This window comes from Talaromyces amestolkiae (assembly GCF_001896365.1).
Source record: "Talaromyces amestolkiae strain CIB chromosome Unknown scaffold9.1, whole genome shotgun sequence".
NCBI lineage: Eukaryota > Fungi > Ascomycota > Eurotiomycetes > Eurotiales > Trichocomaceae > Talaromyces > Talaromyces amestolkiae.
This window is the reverse complement of record NW_024468045.1, coordinates 587319-608878: the sequence shown is the minus strand read 5'-3', so window position 1 is coordinate 608878 and position 21560 is coordinate 587319. Positions and strand designations below refer to the sequence as shown.

General features: G+C 47.2%; 6 protein-coding genes across 6 annotated transcripts; 3 read left to right on the top strand and 3 right to left on the bottom strand.

Moving 5' to 3' along the window:
- Nucleotides 1-858: 858 nt before the first annotated feature.
- Nucleotides 859-2268, bottom strand: BHQ10_005230 (uncharacterized protein; the record flags this gene model as incomplete). Its single annotated transcript, XM_040877684.1, has 1 exon — nucleotides 859-2268. The coding sequence occupies one exon, from the start codon at nucleotides 2266-2268 to the stop codon at nucleotides 859-861; it is 1410 nt and encodes a 469-aa protein (XP_040733734.1).
- A 1273-nt stretch (nucleotides 2269-3541) lies between these two features.
- BHQ10_005229 (uncharacterized protein) lies at nucleotides 3542-4891 on the top strand (the record flags this gene model as incomplete). The annotated part of the gene is made up of 3 exons (XM_040877682.1): nucleotides 3542-3931; nucleotides 3987-4070; nucleotides 4142-4891. The coding sequence occupies 3 exons, from the start codon at nucleotides 3542-3544 to the stop codon at nucleotides 4889-4891; spliced, it is 1224 nt and encodes a 407-aa protein (XP_040733733.1).
- A 1614-nt stretch (nucleotides 4892-6505) lies between these two features.
- BHQ10_005228 (uncharacterized protein) lies at nucleotides 6506-6871 on the top strand (the record flags this gene model as incomplete). The annotated part of the gene is made up of 1 exon (XM_040877681.1): nucleotides 6506-6871. The coding sequence occupies one exon, from the start codon at nucleotides 6506-6508 to the stop codon at nucleotides 6869-6871; it is 366 nt and encodes a 121-aa protein (XP_040733732.1).
- A 406-nt stretch (nucleotides 6872-7277) lies between these two features.
- BHQ10_005227 (uncharacterized protein) lies at nucleotides 7278-8696 on the bottom strand (the record flags this gene model as incomplete). The annotated part of the gene is made up of 1 exon (XM_040877680.1): nucleotides 7278-8696. One exon carries the CDS (start codon nucleotides 8694-8696, stop codon nucleotides 7278-7280), a length of 1419 nt encoding a protein of 472 aa, XP_040733731.1.
- Nucleotides 8697-9415: 719 nt separating this feature from the next.
- BHQ10_005226 (uncharacterized protein) lies at nucleotides 9416-10776 on the bottom strand (the record flags this gene model as incomplete). Its single annotated transcript, XM_040877679.1, has 3 exons — nucleotides 9416-10216; nucleotides 10271-10354; nucleotides 10417-10776. The coding sequence occupies 3 exons, from the start codon at nucleotides 10774-10776 to the stop codon at nucleotides 9416-9418; spliced, it is 1245 nt and encodes a 414-aa protein (XP_040733730.1).
- A 529-nt stretch (nucleotides 10777-11305) lies between these two features.
- BHQ10_005225 (uncharacterized protein) lies at nucleotides 11306-20387 on the top strand (the record flags this gene model as incomplete). The annotated part of the gene is made up of 10 exons (XM_040877678.1): nucleotides 11306-11635; nucleotides 11838-12616; nucleotides 12683-12750; nucleotides 13210-13286; nucleotides 13361-14187; nucleotides 14238-16059; nucleotides 16138-16517; nucleotides 16581-16960; nucleotides 17529-19918; nucleotides 20001-20387. The coding sequence occupies 10 exons, from the start codon at nucleotides 11306-11308 to the stop codon at nucleotides 20385-20387; spliced, it is 7440 nt and encodes a 2479-aa protein (XP_040733729.1).
- Nucleotides 20388-21560: the final 1173 nt, after the last annotated feature.

Sequence of the window (21560 nt, the reverse complement as noted above, 5' to 3'; positions counted from 1 at the left end):
GTTGAGGTCCACCGTGGAGTTCAACAAAATATTTGGATCCGTTGACGGTTATCATTGTCTCAACCAGGAAAAATGCATACCGAAACTGCAGCCACGGTGTGTTGCATACGAATGTATCGATGTAGAACGAAAGAGCAAATACAGTCGCCCATAGAAAGATGCCTAGAAACAGCGCAAATATCTAAACACTTTTGAGATATCGGTATTTGCATATATAGGTAGCTACATCAATGTGGTGTCCACTTCTTGCGAACCTGAAGACATCGCATCGCTCGGGAGGACGTCATTGGAAAGGATCCCGAGGAATTCGTGCCAGAAAGATGTCTATGAAAAGAAGCGGAGATTGAAAAAGAGTTCAAGGCTCGATACCAATGGATGAATAGAATGAACATGCACTGCGGATATGGAGCTCGAACTTGCCTCGCAAAGAACGTCGCCAACGGTGGTGTTAGGGTTAGGCAGAGGCTGCCCCTCAATTGTCCAGAAATTTAGTTAAACGAATTGAACAAATCAATATAATAATTATGATCCTTCTCTAAAGCAAGGAATTACAATTATTACATCTCTTTGGTTGGGACGAGAGTGATCGATGGCTTGGCAAGGAGGCTGTGCAATCCTTAGTGTCCACTCTAGACTCGTCAGGATCAAGACTTCCACGCAGCAAATGGGGCAAGGCCTTGTTCATGGAATATTTCCGATTCGATGAAGAGGGATTAATGACAGGCATTGACAGCACTTGATGGTTCCAACTTTATTTTGACCTCTTTCTGTTCCGTCAAGGCGTTATAAGTTCCTGCCGCCAGAGCAAGTTTTCTCGCAGCAGTGGCAGGTCATATACACTCGCGGTCACGTAAATTACTATTCAATGGCTCTCATTCGATGTATCCCGCTCAAATTTTCTGTTGAGGCAACGGTCTCTGGATGTGACTCGCCTAGTATCTCCTTTCTTCTGTGGGCAACGACTTCGAGAACTCTCTCTGCGTCGTCCCACTTTCCCTGCGATTGATATATGAAGCCCAGGTTAGCCATGACAGTAATAGTATGGGGGTGTTTCTCCCCAAAACTGCCTTGCATTGTCTGCAGCACTTGAAGGGTCAATGTCTCTGCTTCGTCATATCGACCTTGACTGTGATAAATCATGGCTAGTCGCGCCTGCGATGTGAGAGTGACAGGATGAGTTTCTCCCAACACCGCTATCATTGCGGATGCGGCCCTTGTCTCCAGGCTGGCAGCATCATCCAGACGGCCCTGACTCCAATAGGTGGACGCGAGATTGCTGGTTGTCATAAGAGTATTTGGGTGCTTCTCACCGAGAACGCTACGAAACCTGTCCAATACCATTTCTTCAAGCTTCGCTGCTTGTTCAAATCGATCCTGCTCACGATATATGGTGGCTAAGTTCGTCATTGACGTAAGTGTGAGGGGATGGTTGTCGCCCAGGTGGCTTTTCCTTTTTTCCAAGACTTCTGATTCTAGTTTTTCGGCATCATTCAATCGCCCTTGCTCGCGGTAGGTAGAGGCCAAGTTGGATTTCCATGTAAGAGTTGATCCATGTGTCTCGCCCAGCGCTATTCTGCCTTGTTCAACCAGCTCTTCCTCAAGACTCTGGGCTTCGTTATATCGTCCCATGCTATCGTATGTGGCTGCCAAATTTCCTATAGAGCTCAATGTCGACGGATGTTTTCGACCGTATATTCTGGTCTTGGTTCGGACCAATTCAAGCTGCAGCAATTCGGCGTCTCTCCACCGTCCTGAACCACGATACGCTGAAGCGAGATTCGACATCGACGTTAATGTTTGCGGATGCTCAATTCCAAGAACTCGTTTTCGCGCCGTAGTCGTTTTGTCACCAAGATCGATCGCCTCTTGCCAGCGGCCGAGACCGCAGTAGGCCGATACAAGATTGCCCTTCGCTGTTAGAGTAAGAGGATCTTCCTGGCCAAGTAACTCTGCCTGCGCCTCGATTAAGATCGTTCCTAGTTCTGCTGCCGCCCTCCAGAGTCCTCGATCTAGGAAGTCGACGACTAACGCCCCAAAAGGTTCTGTTGCGCCAGCTGCAGATTTCGCATTTCTTTTGACTGTCTCTACAGTCGCTCTCAGATTCTTTGCGGCTTCTTCTGTCTTTCTGTCACTCATATAAGCCACCGACAGCTCGGAGGCCTTTACTAGAAAGGTCTGAAGTGGCTGCATATCCATTGAGCCCCGCAAATCCAACGTCGGATTCGAAGTTACCGGTCTGAACTGCTGAGCAATATGTTCCTTCCCCATGTTGGACATTAGGGCTCAGTGATAATAATAGTACAAGAAAGTCGATTTATTGATATGCTTTCTAGAAACTTTTTGCTACAATTGTGATGCGCCATGCTAGTTACTCTTCATCCGACCAGGATTTCTAGTTCACAGACGATTTTAGTTCGAAGCAATACGAGAGGCACATCTAACTTGATCCACTGTTGATGCGACAACTGTGTTGGCGGTATTGAGAGGATCTGTCTTGTACTTTCGTACGATACGATAATACGCCTGACCATTTCACATAAATAACCGCCAAAGATTAGAGGCTAATCTCAGCAATCCTGTTGCCTAGAAAACCGACGGACTTGTTGGCCATGTCTCGGATGTCTCGGTCCAATGGCGCCGCGCACTTTTTCGTGAAGACGATATTTTATTACGCGGAAATCAACGCCACCTCAAGAAAAAGGCTAGCTTTCTTCTAGCCTACGGGCCAGATGTCCTAAAGCGAGAAGGCTGCATATACCTAATGCTCCTCGATTCCTGCAGGCGTTGTGGTTTGTGAAGTGGATCATTTCCTAAATCTAACCGATGTACGATACGGAGCACACATACTTATTCATAACGAAATCAGAGTCATCCCGCATATTCAAATTGCTACGTCTCAATCGTCTCAATCGTCTCAGAACTTGTACGTACTCAAATGGACGTACTACGTAGTATTATCGCTAATACTGTAATCTTTGCGGCAAGTTTAAGGGGGAATTTCACAGATGTTAATATCCGCAGATGCTTCTGATGCTAATACAATTGGATCAAGAGGTCAAGGCTCACTCAACCATGTAAATCCTCCAGAGCAAATACAATCACCACTCTTCCTGATTCAACTTTTCTTGGCTACTTCGTGCTAGATATGTAGACGCTCTTTGGCTGCTAAATATGGGACTTGCCCATGATCTACGCTAAATTACAGAAAAATACCACGATTCCTTGTGTAATTACCTAGCTTTGTACTGTAATGTATCGTATTGTGTGGTATTGTATGGTATTGTACTGCATAATGCTTGTTTCTAAGCACAGGCCTTTGTTTCCTTAGCCTGAAGATACATTTCGTGATTATCACCTCGCACAACTCTTCTGATGTTCAGATGTCCTAGGTAGTGTTGTGATGTCTTTAGATACAGCGGAGTCTATTGCTAGTGTGCCAGCGAGAGATTCTATCTTCAATCAGCAGAATGTGAGTCAGCTGAGGAGCCGACACTTGCCTATCAACAGTTCCCGACCTCCCACCGCAGAGTCCGAAAGCAGAATGGAGGCTGTCTCTGCTGCATCGTCACAATCACTACCGTCACCACCGTCAACTCCATCTGCGAGATCGCTGTCTCGACGGCTTACTTCCCTGGGAGAAGAAGTCTTACGGCGAGCACTCTATTCGCCTCAGTCTATTAGTGTCTATCAGCATGCCCGTAGAGCTCTCGCTTTTGGAGCCTACAGCAATCTTCTGCTCATAATTCTACCACTTGGTATTGTGGGAGGTCTACTGCACTGGCATGTTCTTCTAGTATTCATTCTCAACTTTCTGGCTGTCATTCCACTGTCAGCGCTTCTATCATATTCATCCGAAAAGTTATCCGACCATGTGGGTGACTTGCTCGGAAGCTTGCTCAATGCTACTTTTGGTAATTCGGTGGAATTAGCCGTTCGTCTTGATTGCTAGCCTACCTCTAGGAGCTTGCTGATTGTGCGACTTACAGGCTGGTATTATGGCGGTTGTCAGAGGACGCGCCGACATTGCACAATCGATCATGATTGGGAGCATTTTGTCAGATTTACTTTTGGTATGTAGCCCTGCTGTGAAATATAATTCCCCCTTCCTGCGTGGCTGATAAAAATCATATGCGTCTATTAGGTTCTAGGTTTTTGCATGATTTCGGCTTCATGGGGTAGAAATCTGTCACCGTTCAATGCCGCTGTGGCCGACACCTTATCCTCCCTGATGATCATCGCGACAATGGCAATCATCTTACCCACAGCGCTTGCCTCGACTTTGACAGCTGGCCATTCGCAAGTGACGGCCAGGATTGTGACATTCTCGCGCGGGACCGCCATCATCCTGCTGGTGATGTACGTCTGTTATATTTATTTTCAGATGAAAACACACGCCCACCTCTTTGAAAGGGCAGACAACGACCATGAGAGCAACACAGCCCCTCTTTCTTCACAGCCTGCACCACATGCGAACATTTACATTCTCATACTGATCTTGATCGCATCTTCGACCGGAGTTGTTGTATGCACCTATTTCGTGTTCCAGAGTATGGCCGGCGCCGCTCACACCGCACATGTTTCCATCTCCTTTATCGCGACCATCCTGATCCCCATTGCAAGCAACAGCCCCGAGGGTTCTGCCGTAATTGCGGCGTCACAGCGGGGCGATATCGACTTTGCGATTAGCGTTATTGTCTCTAGCATCTTGCAGATCAGCCTCTTCGTTATCCCATTCTTGGTTATACTCGGGTGGTTTGCCCATCAACAAATCACTCTGAGGTTCGACTCATTCAACACCATGATACTCTTCTTCTCCGTTTTGGCAGTGAGCTATATGCTGCGAGAAGGGCGATATACGTACATCCACGGAGTTATGCTTGTTGGGCTGTGAGTTTTATTCTATGATGGCCCAATCGATCAATGATCTAGAGAACTGACGAGTCTGTAGATATGTGATTCTTACTGTAGCCTTTTTTTATCGATGATCATTATTCCAAAATTCTTTCGAGATTATGTTCGTTGATAATGAACAATACAATCTCATGAGCCGTGAAGTGGTAGTATCTAACTTGCCCCGAATTCATACACGCATTATTTTAGAAGCCGTAGTACCCGTATACCCATACACATTCTGATATACCGAGGTGCTCAGAATAGATTACAATCAAATGACAATCAAACAAAGAGGACCTTACGCGGGTCAGGATTCAGTCCTCGGAGAACAATCGAGAGTAAGACCAATTGAAACGCCCCCGTAATTTAGCAAACCACATGTACTATGTAGGAAGTGATACGAAGACCATACAACTAAACTTTCCGGAATCATACTCCCGTCCCGTCTCCATATACGTGTTCCCTCTCACTCATACGTATTCCTTTGAGGACCTTGGGATCCAAACCCCGAGATAGAGGACAAACTGATGATCATGTTGGGGACATCCCAATTTTAGCAAAAACGAGGCCGTGGCACGGGACGCAATAGATAGGGGAATAGCGGCTGAAATTTGCGTGAATATGGTACTAGGATCTACGTCTCTTGATTGAAGCCGATTCCACCTCCGGGGTACTATTTCTGGAAAGGGGGGCGGGAAAAAAAAGCTTGACCAAGAGTTTAATTGGGGGCATGTGGTCACTAACGGAAGATGTGATATGATATGAGCGATTTAAATGCCTCACTCGGGACGAATGAAGCCCCTTTGAGCCTTTGTTCTCGATACCAGGGAGTTCGAGACCAGGCAAATACAGTAATGAGACGTAGCGCTGCCGGAAATCTGTGGGCAAAGCCGTACAATCTTCATGTAATGCATGCATATACGAATGTATTTTAAATGATACGAGGGAGCCTTAGTGCAGTTGATGCGTACACGCCTGTACGACCGCATATCATGCAATATTCGTGCTGGGAATCAAGTCATTTTTGCAGTATTCTCAGTGAGTCTAGGTAGTGATCTGATGAGTCATCATCTATGGCACGACGCCAGATTAACTTCTATATAGGCGTTTTTGGATCTGTCAGAGCGTGAACCATTATCAGAACATTGAAGTAGGTAACCTCACTAAGCCACAATGTGAAGTAATCGCTACCAGTGGCTTATGCAGGGTTTCTCAACCATTTAAATGACCCTAGTCGCAGTGATGCTGTCCAATCATTCGATATACTAGACTTCTTGCACAGTGACTAAGTATAGTGCTTGGTTGCGTCTGGCGAACCAGCAACATGATATACGCGCCGCCTCATGAAGAATTTTCTGTCGCAGAAACTGCTAAGAACAGTTCAACCTTCGAGAGTAGGATGCAGAATAGACATTGGTAGAGGCTGCGTGATATGTTTGACATATCTGCATCGATAGAGTGAAGGAGATTGCTATAAGAAGCCCCTGGCTCTACCTGAGAGGAATGCAAGTTCGAACGTTATATCAGACACTGAATCAAGAAACAGTCCTTCGACATATATTAATCATTCTCAAATTCTTTAATTGACCGGCCCCCTTACAATATTAAAATCATGGGCTTGGCGAAAGGTCTGATCAAGATCGTGCTTATTCCCTTGGTGGCATTGGTAGTCATCGCCCTGATAATCGTTGCTTTGATCTTTTGCTTACGAGCAAAGCGTGAGAAAGATCTGGAAACCGAAAATTCTTTTCAACCGCCACCCATTCAAGATTGGGTGTTTGGTCCACAGCAACAGATGCTTCAGCAACAGATCATGAAGCAACAGCAGCAGCAACAACAACAGCAGCAGCAACAAGCCTTTGTTGTTCACCAACAACGTCCGGACTCATGGCAGCACGAGGCTCAGTTACAGTACCCGAGTCCTGTTGCGGGAGCACCTCCGGGTTATTCGAATCGGATCACTCCGGTGACACAATGATACATATCCGACCTTGATCGAAGAGTTGTTCTCGATGAATGCCGACTGGACCGTAGGAGGCTTGAGAAAGAAAAGTAGGGCCGGAACCTGTTTTTCGATTAGCGATTCAGCGGCTCAATGGTCAACTGGTTTTAATGGTGAAAGAGACATCGCGGTATGCGTTCAAGTAGGGATGCTTAGTCAATTGGATTTATGATGTTCATGGAATATGCTCGTGTTTCAGTAACGATTTTGCTATTCTTTCCGACTTTTGTTTCTCGACACGCGAATTGATTGAATACCATTGATTTTCCTGCAAGTGTCTATTCAAACATAACCGACTCCACTCTAAATGCAAGGTCGGATTCTATAGATGTAATTATGCAAACACTGACATATGAAATCATCTAGTTGCGCGAATTTCACACTAAACGGCATTGTCTGCAGGGTGTGTGGTCGTGATTTTGGTATTTAAAGCCGTCAGGTAACAGCCCAAGATCTCTAGGAGAAATCTTTCTCGATACTTGAGCTGCACAAGCCCGTATTCTGTGACACAATCTTGAGCCATATCGAGAAGACGACGACTGACCGAATCATCACTGTTAGATGCCAACGCACTGGGGTATATAGTCACGGTCGTGCCCGAAAGATCGAAGAGAATGGCAGAAAGCTCCTTGTCTTTAAGGATACGCCTGCTAAAAGCGTCGAAAAGGTTGTGTTTTACCAAGAACTCGATAACTTCCGTGGTTGACTGTGGATCTGAGACCATGCTTGCGAGCATCACTGGTGTGGTGGAGCGGAGGAATAGGCGTTCAAGTGCTGCAATGTATACTAATTCCTCGCTAATGGCAGCTTTATCAAAAGTCGGCAGATCCTCCACAAATAATGGACGATCATAACCCAGCCGGTGACGCCAGAAATAATTCACTACCACTGAAATTATGATGCATGGAATCAGAACCACATATCCCCACCACATTGTCGCGGTAACAAGCGATGCAGCGCCGGCTACAACGCCCGTAATTCCGTTGAGAGTTGCGTGAATCCGGACAGATTCGATCCGTCCTTTCAAGAGCTTACCCACTGTCGGGTCCTTGTCAACTTGTGCAGTCTGTTTTGCATGGTAAGATATGCCGTGTCGACGTGCTCTCAGCCAGACGTATATCGACCAGCAGAGATTGGCCAATCCGTAGAGTGCTAAAGGCCCGTTTCCTATGTATCCTGACAGTAAATTGCTAGCCAGCCAGACGTTATGGTTCGCCCCGCCAATAGCTAAGAAGGTGCCAACTCCCACCATAGTTGCGCCAAAACCCATCAAACTATCCATGCATAAGCGGTCTATAATCTCAGTGCCTGTCTCCCGATGATTGACATCAAGTAGGGCCTTGACAAGGATAGAGAGTTCTCCACTTTGGTCACATTGTTGCTCTTCCGCCTTCTTTAATGTCCCTTTCAAGAATTGCCGTTCACACCGGAGACCTTGGAGATTGCGCCAACTCAACGTAGCGTCCCGATACGCAAAATAGGTCATGAACAGAGCAAACGTGCCACCAATAGCCATCAAGGCAATGGCATAAGCCGGTATAGGCACGGAATTCCATACATTGGCAGCGAAATCTCCCGCATTTGCAAGTTCGAAAAAGCCCACGGCGGCGAGAAGGCTGTTTTTGAGTTGATACCGTGGCTCTTGTAGGTGATATTGACCCTTGTATCTGATATATTTAAGATAATAACCTGTTGGAATGTTCGACTTTGTCAAAAGTTCCGGCGAGGATTCTGACGACGGCTCCGGTAAGGGTTCCTGCAGTGCATGCCTCACGCCGGAGGCTTCCTGCGATTTTTCCATTATTTAGAATCTGTTGCCGTTGCGTTCTCTTCCGTGCTGTTTTACTCTCTTTTTTCTTCCTCGACCCTTGCTAGCGAAAGTGACGAGCAAAGTTCCAGCGAATATTACTCATAGACTGGGTCTCATTCTAACCAATCCAATCTTTGGGATGCAAGACTCAGTATTTCCACCCAGAACGGGTTTGTCTTGCTGGCAGCGAAATTGAACGAATGAACACATCTAATCTCAGGAGACTCGTTAACAAACCGACTTCTAGGTTTAGGAGTAGGTGTTCGCGAGATAGAATCTTTTTTCGTAGAGGTCACATCGTGTGAATACAGGAGTAGAAAGCGAAAAAGAACTTTTGGGGAACAGACGGTTGACGAAGATGAGAGTGACGAAAGAGGTTAGTGACAGTCGTCGTAATTGTGCCCCGTGAGAAAGTTGTTCCGAACCGGGTGTGGATGACAGTTTCAGGTGATGCAAATCACGGTCTGCCTTGGGGAGGCCTGGAGGGTCTGTTGGAACAAGATTCTCGAAGCCTAATTTACCCGCTAACAATACGTGACGGTAAAAACTACGGTAATCTGTTTTTATCAACCGTCGTCCGGCAACCGACTGTATAATAGTTGCTTCTCCACGATGCCTTACCACTAACGCCTCATTAATACGTAGTATGTATTGGTTAGCTAATCAATCCTGACTGGTGTCTTTTACAAAGTCTGCTCCATTGAAGAGTGTCAAATGCTCGCCTCGATCACCTGGGCGTCCTCGGGATGAACATAAAAAGAGATTCCCACGACGACGTATGTGCCCACCAATAAAATACCTTCAAGATAGTTTGCTCGACCGTCACGCCCTATGTAGTTCACGATAATAACGGAGAATGCAAGGACAACGGTTTCAAATGTCGAGAAATGAAGCGACATTGGTTGCCCTATTATCCAGCCACAGATAACTAGGAAAGGGGTGACGAATAAAGAAATCTGCAGAGTCGCACTGACAATCAAACTGACCGCCAGACCCATCTTCCCTGCCATGGCGGCACTGACGGCTGCTGTAAACTCCCCGGCGTTGCCCACGATAGGGACAATGATAAGTCCAATAAAGGCTCGACTGATATGCCATGCATCTACGATGCCATCAACTGAGTCTACTAGGGCATCGGAACAAAAAGTTACACCAAGCGTGGCAAGGAGCAACACGATGCTGGAAGACCAGAGGTTGAGCTGAATTTCCTCGTCCGCGTTGCTGTCCGGGTCGGTATCACTACCGTCGAATATTTCGGCGTGGCTCTTGAGCTGGAAGTAAAGATAAACGATGTAAAAAATCAAGAGAACAATCGAAGTAACACGAGAAAGAAGGAGAATACCGCTTTCGAGCTCGGCATGTTTCCATGGTGTCATGGTCGCCAACGCAGAAGGAACGATGAGCGTCGTGCACGAGACAACCATGAGCGAGATCATGACGCCGATCACGTCTACATTGAATGTTTGCCATTCTCTGTTGTAGCATCCAAAGAAGAATGTACAGCCTAGAATCTGTTCATGTCGAGTCAGCAATTACAGACGGTGGGACTGCTTGACAAAACGTACCAAGAGTACTCCTGAGAGAATGCTGCCGACCATACTCGATTGTACAATGCGAATTTCCCCTTGTTTGACAGCGGTGATGCCAACCTGCGGGGAGCGGAATATTAATTCTGTGTTCTGCGCAATAATGCTTGCATGATGAAACTCACAATCATTTCAAGAGCATTGCCAAAGGTCGCGTTGACCAAAGCCCCAACTGTTTGTCCTGTACTTTTGGCCAGTTCGTCCGTGGCAAACGACAGCACAGACGATAACCCCAAAATGGCGAGGAAATTCAAACTGAAGATCGCGGATGCGTCCCAGTCATTGGCGCTTGCTGTAAGAGCCACTGGGACGAGAAAACACAGCCAGTTGACATAGCTCTGGAACAAGGTCACTTTGATGGTGCGGAGCACACCAGAAGGGAGTCGCCCGTATAATGGATATCCATGATTCTGATCTCTCGAGACCCTTGTGTGTTCTCCTAGTAGACGAGTAGTCGGACCAGGCTCCTGAATCGGCGAAGACATTTAACCTAGACGATTTGGGAGCATATGACCAGCAATATTCACTAAGAGCAGTTGTGAGTTCGAAGCAGGAAGGAGGAAACCCGTGATGAGAATATTTCGGCGCCTTCCCAACCCAGGACTTGAGGCTCATTGGCAGCTGACTAAGTGAGACTTTTCCTCGCGTCAAAATTATAATAGAGCGCACAAGCCTCGCCAATATGTACTCCGTATGGCGATCTGTAATTTAAATACCCCACCAGAACGCGATAGAATACGTAACGTGTATCGAAACGCGGTGGAATCGTATCAGAGAAATCATTTGCTTGATCTCCTCATAGATGTAGGGTTTGGATATTACGCTGTACGCTACCCCTAGCTGGATACAGTTACCATACGGTCCGGTACTGAAACGTCACGGAGCGGTGAATTCAGTGCATGCTCAGGTTACTTAATTGAATTGCAATAGACCTCCGCCAAAGATTCAAGAACAGCCGCTCTTCACAAAAATCGCATCCAGCCCTCGACTCGAAAACAGCAGAAAGGTATCAAGATGGCACTGGACGACACAGATCATAGCCACGAATTCGCTTCAGATGCTCCCCGTGTTGGAGTAGATCGTCAATCGTCGTGGCATCCGTATCACCAGATCTCAGCCAATATTGCGAACGGCTACATGAATCTGCTTCTCATATGTGTCCCACTTGGTATCTGCCTCGCAGTGTTCAAACTTCCACCCCTTATCGTGTTTAGTCTAAATCTGCTCGCTATCCCCCCGCTTATCGCCTGGATCACATATGCAATTGGCGAGCTATACTCCCCAATCGGCCGTATGGGGGTCGAGTTACTCAAGGCGACGCTGGGGAATCCAGTGGAAGTGCTGGTAAGTAGACAGAAAATCGAGCTTTTTTCGTCTAGGTTAGATGGCTTACGCATCGTTCTAGGTAAGCCTGGTGGCTATTAGTCAAGGCCAAATCCTGGTCGTACAGCGAATAGTGATAGGAAGTATTTTGCTTAATTCTCTACTGGTACTATGGCTATTTTGGATCGTTCGAAATGAATATGCTGAATTTTGGGCTCTCTAGGTTCTTGGATGCTGTTTTTTTGTCGCGGGCATTCGCCAGAAACGGGTCCAATTCGATCGAACCACAACAAGCATTATGTCGTCGTTGACTATTATTGTTGTTATTTCACTCATGATTTCAACGATCATGTCGATATTCCCGCCCACCGATGAAAATGATTCTGTGCGTCGTGACCAGAGCTACATCCTCCGCATTTCTCACGCCACCGCGATTGTCTTGTTTGTCTTGTGTCTTATCTTTTTCTATTTTGAATTCTATTCGCACCCAAATTTATTTCGCGTGGATGCTACCCAATCGCGGGTGAATGAAAATGCAGAGACACATCCCTGCCATCATGACAATCCACAAAGTCGTGCAGGCTTGAACCGTTGGGTCGCTAGTCTGGTACTCATCGTCGCGATTGCCGCAGTGGTTGGTTGCGCCCATTTCCTTCTCTTAACAGTCGACGAGGTCGCTCGCACCGTCGGAGTGAGTTCGGCCTTTTTAGTTGCGGTCCTCGTGCCTGTCCTAGGTAACGCGAGCAAGACCTTCACAATAGTTACTATTGCGAAACAAAACTCGGTTGATCTCGCGGTTCGAGCGGTCATTGGCACCAACCTGCGACTCCTGATTCTGGTTATGCCGGCCCTGGTATTAGTTGGATGGATCTTCGAGCAGCCACTGACGCTTCAATTTGACCCGTTTGATGCGACGATATTGTTCCTCGCCATCATGGTCATGAACTACTTGACCCAGGACGGACGCAGCAATTATTTTGAGGGTCTCGTTCTCATGGGAACGTAAGTTGTCTTTCTCTTCACATACGAGACAGAACAAAAAACCGAAACCTAACAACGTTATCGCAGCTATGTCATCATCTTGGTCGCTTTCGAAGTCCGTCCCATGCAACCGGAGAACGTGATCTACTTATCGGGTTAGTAGTTCGAGGGCAATATACAATTTCGAGATCTTCATTCAACATGTAATTTACCGTTATGTGTTTCGTTTTCCACCGTAACGGCACGTAAATACCAATGCGTGACGCGCACAGGCCCTCGAGGCGGCTGAAAAATACGCCAAAAGACTCCGTCCTTTCAGTCAAAGACTCGTATGGGCTGACGGGCAAACACAAAATGGCGCAGCCGCTCGTGATTTGGCACAAAGGTCCGAGTGATCTGGTCCCACCACCAGTCATTCAACCACGATCGTGTATCCATGGCGACTGGAGTCTGCCTAGCGTAACTCACGAGAACGCACTGCCTTCACTCATCAAGACTCAGAAAAGAAAAAGACCGAGAAAAAAAAAGAACGCGCAAATATCGATATGATGTAGCAATTGAAGAAACCTACTCAGTCTTGTCCATACCACACACGCCGTTGTGAGAAATGCCAGTTGGCGCACAAGATGGGACCGAGTCCCAGGATTGCGGCCAGCCCTTGCCTCCTATCATTACAATTAGTAATGCAGATGTACGTTGCTTTGTGCAAACGTTCAATCCGTATATTGTCTCACGTCTAACATAACCTTTCTTCTAATAATATAGTTGTCCTCTCCAGAATCACGGTCTTTGATTATCAATGAACTGTCGCTGGATGGTCGCCCACAGCCAGATCCGCTGCGGTCTGCATCCTCTCCCAATACTCTGGTCCTTCCGACTGGCGGTGGGAGACCACGAGTGACGTCCGTGACTTCCCTTTCAGAGACTGTGGTAGGAACTTCTTCGTCGTGCGCTTCCTATCGCACTCGCAGCGCCTCCGATGCGACTGCTTACTCGACAACCCAGGACTACCAAGAATATCATGATCCAGTCATCCCCGCAGCCGAAAGCGGCTCATTTGGAATCTCGCCCGCTGCTTTAGATGCAATGTTCGAGGCAAGATCGCTGGATGTTTTTTTCTCACTAGGAGGCTTATTCGGTTTGGCCCATGCCCTGCAAAGTGATTGCTCTCGTGGTATCAAATGGGAAGAGCATGAACTGTCGAAACGATCACCCGAAGGAAGTAGACCATGTTCCTTCTTTAACAGAGTGAAAGTCTTTGGCAGCAATAGACTGCCCGAGAAGAAGACCAAATCGCTTCTGCAGCTGATGTGGGAAGCGCTTCACGATCGAGTGCTGCTGCTACTCACAGCAGCGGCCACCATCTCTCTGATTCTGGGTCTCTACCAAACTTTTGGTCAACCTCACGAGTCTGGCGAACCCAAGGTGGAATGGGTAGAAGGGACTGCAATCATGGCGGCCGTTGTTGTTGTTGTAGTCGTTAGCACCTTCAACGATTATGAGAAAGAGAGACAGTTTGCCGCGCTAAACAAAAAGGTAGCAACACCCTCGAATCTAAACCTTTCAATGATGAAAAGTCCTTCGCTGACCTGGTGGGATTCCGTCTTTGATAGAAGAAAGACCGTACTGTGGCTGTGATTAGGTCGGGCCAAACTTTCGAAGTATCTACGTATGATGTGGTTGTTGGGGATCTTTTAAGATTGGAGGCAGGCGACTTGATTCCAGCCGATGGGATCCTTGTTTCAGGCTTTAATGTTCGCTGTGACGAGTCATCCATTACTGGCGAATCCGACACGAGGAAAAAGACACCCGCGAACGAGATTGGACGTCTACAAAAAACGGGAGCACACTTGGAGAAACCGGATCCTTTCTTCGTCTCGGGTTGCAAAGTCATCGAAGGCGTCGGAACGTACATGGTCACTGGAGTTGGCGAGCACAGTACACATGGCAGAATTATGATGACCCTTGTTGATGAGAATGAGCCCACACCTCTGCAGCAGAAATTAGCTACCATCGCCGATCAAATTGCTATCATAGGTATGACTGCGGCACTGATGCTCTTCGCCATTCTTACTATCAAGTTTCTGTTCCAGCTATCGAGGAGCACCGACACTGTGCTAGGCAAAGGGCAGGCCTTCGTGCGTATTGTGATCATCTCAATTGCCGTGGTCGTAATCGCTGTTCCGGAAGGATTACCGTTGGCCGTGACTCTTGCTCTAGCTATTGCAATAACTAGAATGCTCAAAGACAACAATCTAGTTAGGATCATGAGTTCTTGTGAGACGATGGGAAGTGTGACTACTGTATGCTGTGACAAAACTGGCACGCTCACTATGAACCAAATGACCGTGGTTTCTGGAACTATCGGAATGCAATACGGTTTTGGAAGTGTGGAGGGAGTCGAGATTCCAGAAATTCAAGACGTCGCGGCACCGGAACTTATTGCACGTCTCTCTGCACAAACAAAGTTTATTCTGTTACAGTCCATCACCGTCAATTCGACTGCCGTGGAGAGCCAAGATGGGACATACATTGGCTCGCGAACTGAGATGGCTTTGCTTTCTTTCGCTAAAGAATTTCTCGAAGTCCATCCCCTGGCCGAGCAACGTGCAAATGCTGAAATTGTTCAAATGATATCCTTTGATTCCAACAGGAAGTGTATGGCGGTAGTGGTCAACCTGGGAGGAATTTACCGAATGTATGTCAAGGGTGCACCGGAAGTACTGTTGGAACAATGCTCTCACGTTCTTGTCGACGAATCCGACGGAAACTCTAATACAAAGCCTTTGGAAGATTATCGAGGCCAAGTGACAGATATCCTTCGAAGTTATAGCTCACGCTCTCTGAGAATGATCGGGTTCGCATACCGTGATTTCCCTTCTGCCTGGCCCCCTATCAATATCGAACCTTTGGACAATGATCCCACATTGGCTCCTTTCGAAGAAGTCATGAAGGATATGACATTTCTAGGAATTTTTGGTATTCAAGACCCCCTGCGTCCCGGAGTCACAGCCGCTATCTCCAAATGCCGCAACGCTGGAGTCAAGGTTACAATGGTTACCGGCGACAATATAGACACTGCAAAGGCAATTGCTACTCAGTCGGGTATTTTGGATGCCGATGGTATTTTTATGGACGGACCGACTTTCCGCGGATTGTCGAAGAGCGAGCTTCATAATGTTTTACCCCGACTCCAAGTTCTGGCACGATCAAGTCCCGAGGACAAACGCAACGTGGTCAAGGGCTTAAAGGAGCTCGGCGAAGTTGTCGCCGTTACTGGGGATGGAACTAACGATGCCCCAGCATTGAAAGCCGCCGACGTGGGATTTTCGATGGGCGTTTCCGGCACAGATATCGCGCTTGAAGCCTCATCAATCATTCTGATGGACGACAATTTTTCGTCGATAGTAAAAGCTATTGAATGGGGCCGCACAGTCAATGATGCGATAAAAAAATTCTTGCAGGTTTGTCCTCCTTTCCACCCTCCTCTTTTCATGCATCTATGTGCGGTCCACAGACACAATTACTGACAATCATTATAGTTCCAAATCACCGTCAATATCTCGGCTGTAGCACTCACATTTATCTCTGCAGTTGCAAATGATAGTGTTGAATCGATACTTACTCCGGTACAAATGCTTTGGGTAAATCTAATCATGGATACTTTTGCGGCCATGGCGCTGGCAACGGATCCTCCTTCGGAGAGCGTACTTCATAAGAAGCCCGAATCAAAATCGGCCCCAATGATATCCATCATTATGTGGAAAATGATCATTGTTCAGAGTACCTATCAGCTTCTGGTGACTCTGATCCTCAACTTTGCTGGTCTTCGGATCCTTGGATATGATGCCGGGCGACAAGACAGTCTAGAAACGCTGGTTTTCAACACATTCGTTTGGATGCAATTTTTCAATCAATATAAGTAAGTTTGACGTCTTCGATTACCATTCAATGTTTAGTCAGGCTAACCGCGATTCTACCACAGTAACCGGAACCTTGACAACCGGTTTAATGTGTTTGAAGGAATTCATAAGAACTGGTATTTCCTTGTCATGAACGTCGTGACCGTTGTGGGCCAGCTTCTTATTATCTTCTTTGGTGGAAGTGCCTTGTCGACTGTGCGACTAGATGGTACGCAATGGATCATCTCTCTTTTTCTCGGAGCGATGAGCCTGGTAGTCGGTGTTCTCGCTCGTCTAGTTCCGGATTCTTGGGTGATGTCTCTTGTTTCACAATTTTCCGGATGGCATAGGGCCGAAATGCACGAACAGAGCCTTGCTGAGCAGCAGCAGCAGCAACTTGACGAGTCGACTCCTCTATTGGGAGATACGCACAACTCGCGACTACCTACTCGCTATCGAGACAGTGTGGAAGCCCAACATCATCAAGTTTGGCCATTTCGATCACGTTCAGGCTCGAGGCCGCACGTCGATATCGAAAGTGCTTGAGTCAGCCGTACAAGCCACTGAAGAGGTGGAAACTATGTATATTAGTAGCTCGTTCATAGAACCATGTTCACATAGACGCCAATAGATTAAAGCGAAGCATGTTACATTTTTCCCTGCTCTTAGATCATAGCAGACTCGAGTAGGCGTAACATAGGAGTCATATATCTAAATCACATAACGATCTAGCCAAGTCATTTCTTTATTTTCGGTCTCTTTTCCACTCTCTGGGTGTGAAGAGAAAAACTCCAGCCCGATGAGAATGAGAGATTTAAGCACGACTAACCAATTGGAAGCCAGGGCGCCAGGGATGTACTCCGCCACAATCGTGGAACCTCAGGAGCACCAAACCCCCCCTTGAATGAGTAGATAGGAGTCTGCCGCAGTCCAGTTAGTTCACTTGCATATATCCTTGAGAATCCCCACCAAATGTCTGGTTCTACTCTTATCATTCCGGGGACTATGTTAGCCTAAATTTCTCGGGGCAGGCACGCCTGGAAGCGCTCGAATGGAATCAACCTCGAATTCAGAAAGAGCCAAGGAGACCGGCACTAGTAATTTATCGACCACATGGACCACCTCGCAAAGCACTTTTGGATGCACTGCTCAACAGTTGCAAAAATTGATCGAGTCCCGGAATTTGGAATCTCTTCAAGCACTGGGCGGACTAGCTGGCTTGGAAGCATCTCTTATCACTAACCGGGATACTGGACTCAGCCGGGATGAAACTATCCTCAACACTGCCGCCCCTGACGCGAGGAGGCGAGCGTTTGGCGATAATCGCTTGCCGATAAGAAGGGACCCGAAATTCTGGCAATTACTGTGGATGGCCTACAATGACTACGTCTTATTTCTGTTGACTGGTGCTGCAAGTGTCTCTCTTGGCCTTGGTCTCTATCAAGCTCTGGGTACTCCTCGTACTCCAGACAACCCGCCTGTAGAGTGGGTCGAGGGAGTCGCGATCCTCGTGGCCATCGTTATTATCGTCCTAGCCGGCGCTCTAAACGATTTTCAGAAACAGTATCAATTCCGCAAATTGAACCGGAAGCAGCAGGACCGGAATGTGAAAGTGATCCGCTCTGGTCGCACCCAGGAACTTCCCATTCACGATGTGGTGGTTGGCGATATCGTTCAACTAGAGCCAGGAGATGTCATTCCTGCAGATGGGATCCTAGTACACGGGCTTCTTCTGCGATGCGATGAATCCTCCATGACAGGAGAGTCGGAATTGCGGCCGAAAGTGGCAGCTGATGAAGCCGTTCAGATTGCTTCTTCGGCTGATGAAAACCTTGTACAGAGCACGCCCGACGAAGATCCCTTCATCATTTCAGGAACAAAGGTCGCTGAGGGCATGGGCAGATTTCTGACTATTGCTACAGGCCGTGATTCCATCTATGGAAAGACTCTTGCAGCGCTGGAGACCGAGCCAACTCCTACGCCATTGCAAGTGAAGTTGGCTGGTCTGGCTAAGAATATTGCCATTTGTGGTGGCATCGTCGCTCTTATATTCTTTGCTATTCTTTTGATCAAGTTCTTGGCTCAGCTCCCGTCCGGCACAAGAACAGCCACCCAGAATGGACAGCTGTTCTTGAACATCTTCATTATTTCCCTTACTGTGGTAGTCATTGCTGTACCAGAAGGGCTGCCACTAGCTGTCACCCTATCACTGGCCTTTGCAACCACGCGGATGCTGAGAAACGGCAATTTGGTGCGATCATTACAAGTGTGTGAGACTATGGGAAATGCTACGAGTATATGCTCCGATAAGACTGGGACGCTTACTCAGAATAAAATGACCGTTGTTGCTTGCTGTATTGGAACAAGTGCTCAGCGAGCTAACACCGCTTCATCAGTCAGCGAATATCTTTCCGGCCTTCCACCTGGTGTCAAGCAAATTTTGAAGGATTCTATCATTATTAACAGCACCGCTTTTGAAACCGAAAGTTCTTCATTTGTGGGCTCTCGAACCGAGTCTGCTCTTTTGACACTGGCCCGTGAGGCCCTAGGAATGGGATCCGTTGAGCTTGAGCGATCCAACGCTGTAGTCACCTATTTAGTGCCATTTGATTCCTCAAGGAAATGTATGATTACTGTTATTCGCCTGAAAAACAACAAATTCCGGGCATACGTCAAGGGAGCGTCGGAGATACTCTTACGTAGCTGTGCGACAACTGTGGAAACCCCAAGGTATGAGCTACTTCCAACACCACTTCTTCATGAAGGGATAGAAAGCATCCAAGATGTTATCAACAGCTATGCAGCTCTCTCTTGGCGGACGATTGTACTCGCATACAGAGATTTTGACACATGGCCACCTCATCATGGTCTAGAAGGCAGTAGTAGCGATCATAACGCGATGATCCCGCTGGATCGAATCGTTCAAAACCTCACTTTTCTTGCGGTCATGGGAATCCAGGATCCATTACGAGACGGTGTTCAAGAAGCCATACAGACATGCGCACAGGCCGGAGTAACGGTTAGAATGGTCACAGGAGATAACATCATCACAGCAAAAGCCATTGCAGAAAAGGCTGGTATTCTGAACGAGCAGAGAGATGTCGCCATGGAAGCCGCAGATTTTCGAACACTGAATCAAGCCCAACAAATTGAGATAATTCCTCGTTTGAAAGTGTTGGCCAGGTCTACTCCGGAGGATAAGCGCACCCTCGTCATCAGATTGAGAGAGATGGGAGAGATCGTGGCAGTGACAGGCGACGGCACAAATGACGCTTCTGCACTGAAGGCTGCTGATGTAGGGTTCTCCATGGGAATATCTGGGACTGAGGTTGCCCGAGAGGCTTCCTCGATTGTGCTCATGGACGATAATTTCACCTCGATCATCAAAGCTATCATGTGGGGGAGAGCAGTCAACGACGCTGTATGCAAGTTTCTACAGGTAATGCCGTCAGGAGATTCCAGATAGTGTTGTTATTTCCAGTTTCAACTGATCATGTGTGTAGTTTCAAATTACTATCACCATTACCTCTGTTGGATTGACATTTGTTTCCGCAATAGCGAACGGCAACGAACAGTCTGTTCTGACTTCAGTGCAGCTTATGTGGATCAATCTTTTCCAAGACACCATGGCAGCACTGGCACTGGCGACTGATCCGCCTACAGTCAACATCCTCGATCGCAAACCCGTACCACGATCAGCTCCGCTAATATCAATCTCTATGTGGAAGATGATCGTTGGCCAGTCCATCTACCAAATGGCCGTCACAGTAGTGCTCTACTTTGCAGGTTCTTCTATATTCCACTACCATTCCTCAGAAGAAAAGGCACAGCTGCAAACGGCCATTTTCAACACCTACGTCTGGCTGCAGATCTTCAATATGTTCAAGTAAGACAGCTCAGACCTTATATTCCCATCTCCCTTTGCTTGATATCTATCCTTTCTCTATATGTCCCTTACTAACAGATCTATCTTCACGGCAGCAATCGTCAACTAGGGAACACTATCAACGTTACTGAGGGCATTCTCAAAAACTGGTTGTTTATTGCTATCAGCAGTATCATGATCGGAGGCCAAATTTTGATTGCCTTCGTTGGTGGACAGCCCTTTTCCGTGGTGAGGATGAGTGGTTCGCAGTGGGCTTATTCGGTCGTGCTCGGATTCTTGTCTATTCCGGTGGGCTATCTGATACGCCAGGTTCCTGACGGTCCAATTGAATTGATTGTGGCACGATCACGACGATTGTTGTCTAAGCTGAGATTCGTTCGGTATCGTCGAAGGGATCACAACATCCCGTGACGAGTGAACAGTCACAAGAGGAGTTTCTGCCGCACAAAGATCCCAAAAAAGTCCAGTCTCAGAATTCGTTGACTTGCAATGACCGTTGAGTTAATGTTCTGTCGTAAAGACGATGAAGTCGTGTGTTTGTACTCGGATCTAATTGGTTCGCTATTTGAGAAGCTTCTCAATCTCGCATTGACCTGATCATCAATGATTTGGAGCACTCCTTATGACTGGACCGGTATATTACTGGAAATGGCCTTAAATACGACTTGAATCACTAAGATAGAGGATGAGTGCCCTATGACGTGACGTGACTTCTGTCACCAGTCTTGTTGTAGAATTATGGACCTGGATGCAAAAAAGGCGCTAGGATCCTGTTGGGACCACGCGACAGCTTTTTTTGGTGCTTTGATAGTATATGTTCTTCATGCCCACCATATATTTTCCCACCACACGCTAGTTGCAGTTCTGACGTATTGACGTTAACATGACTCTGCTGGGCGTGAAGAGCTGTACTACCGCTCCTGCCTTGATGTCCACCGATGTGACTTGGCGCGCCCAAAAAATCCTTATCACCCTGTGCTCGAGCGTAGGTAGTGGTCGATGACGGTGCTGCAAGCTGCTCAGGAAGAATATAGTACGCGCGCTGCCCCCGTTAGAACATGATCTCCAACGCAATTCTATATTGATTCATCAGATATCCACGAAAATAGTACTACTGTCTCTATATTTGATTTGACATGTTTGCATGCCCATAGTGAGCGCCAATCCTCATAGAAGG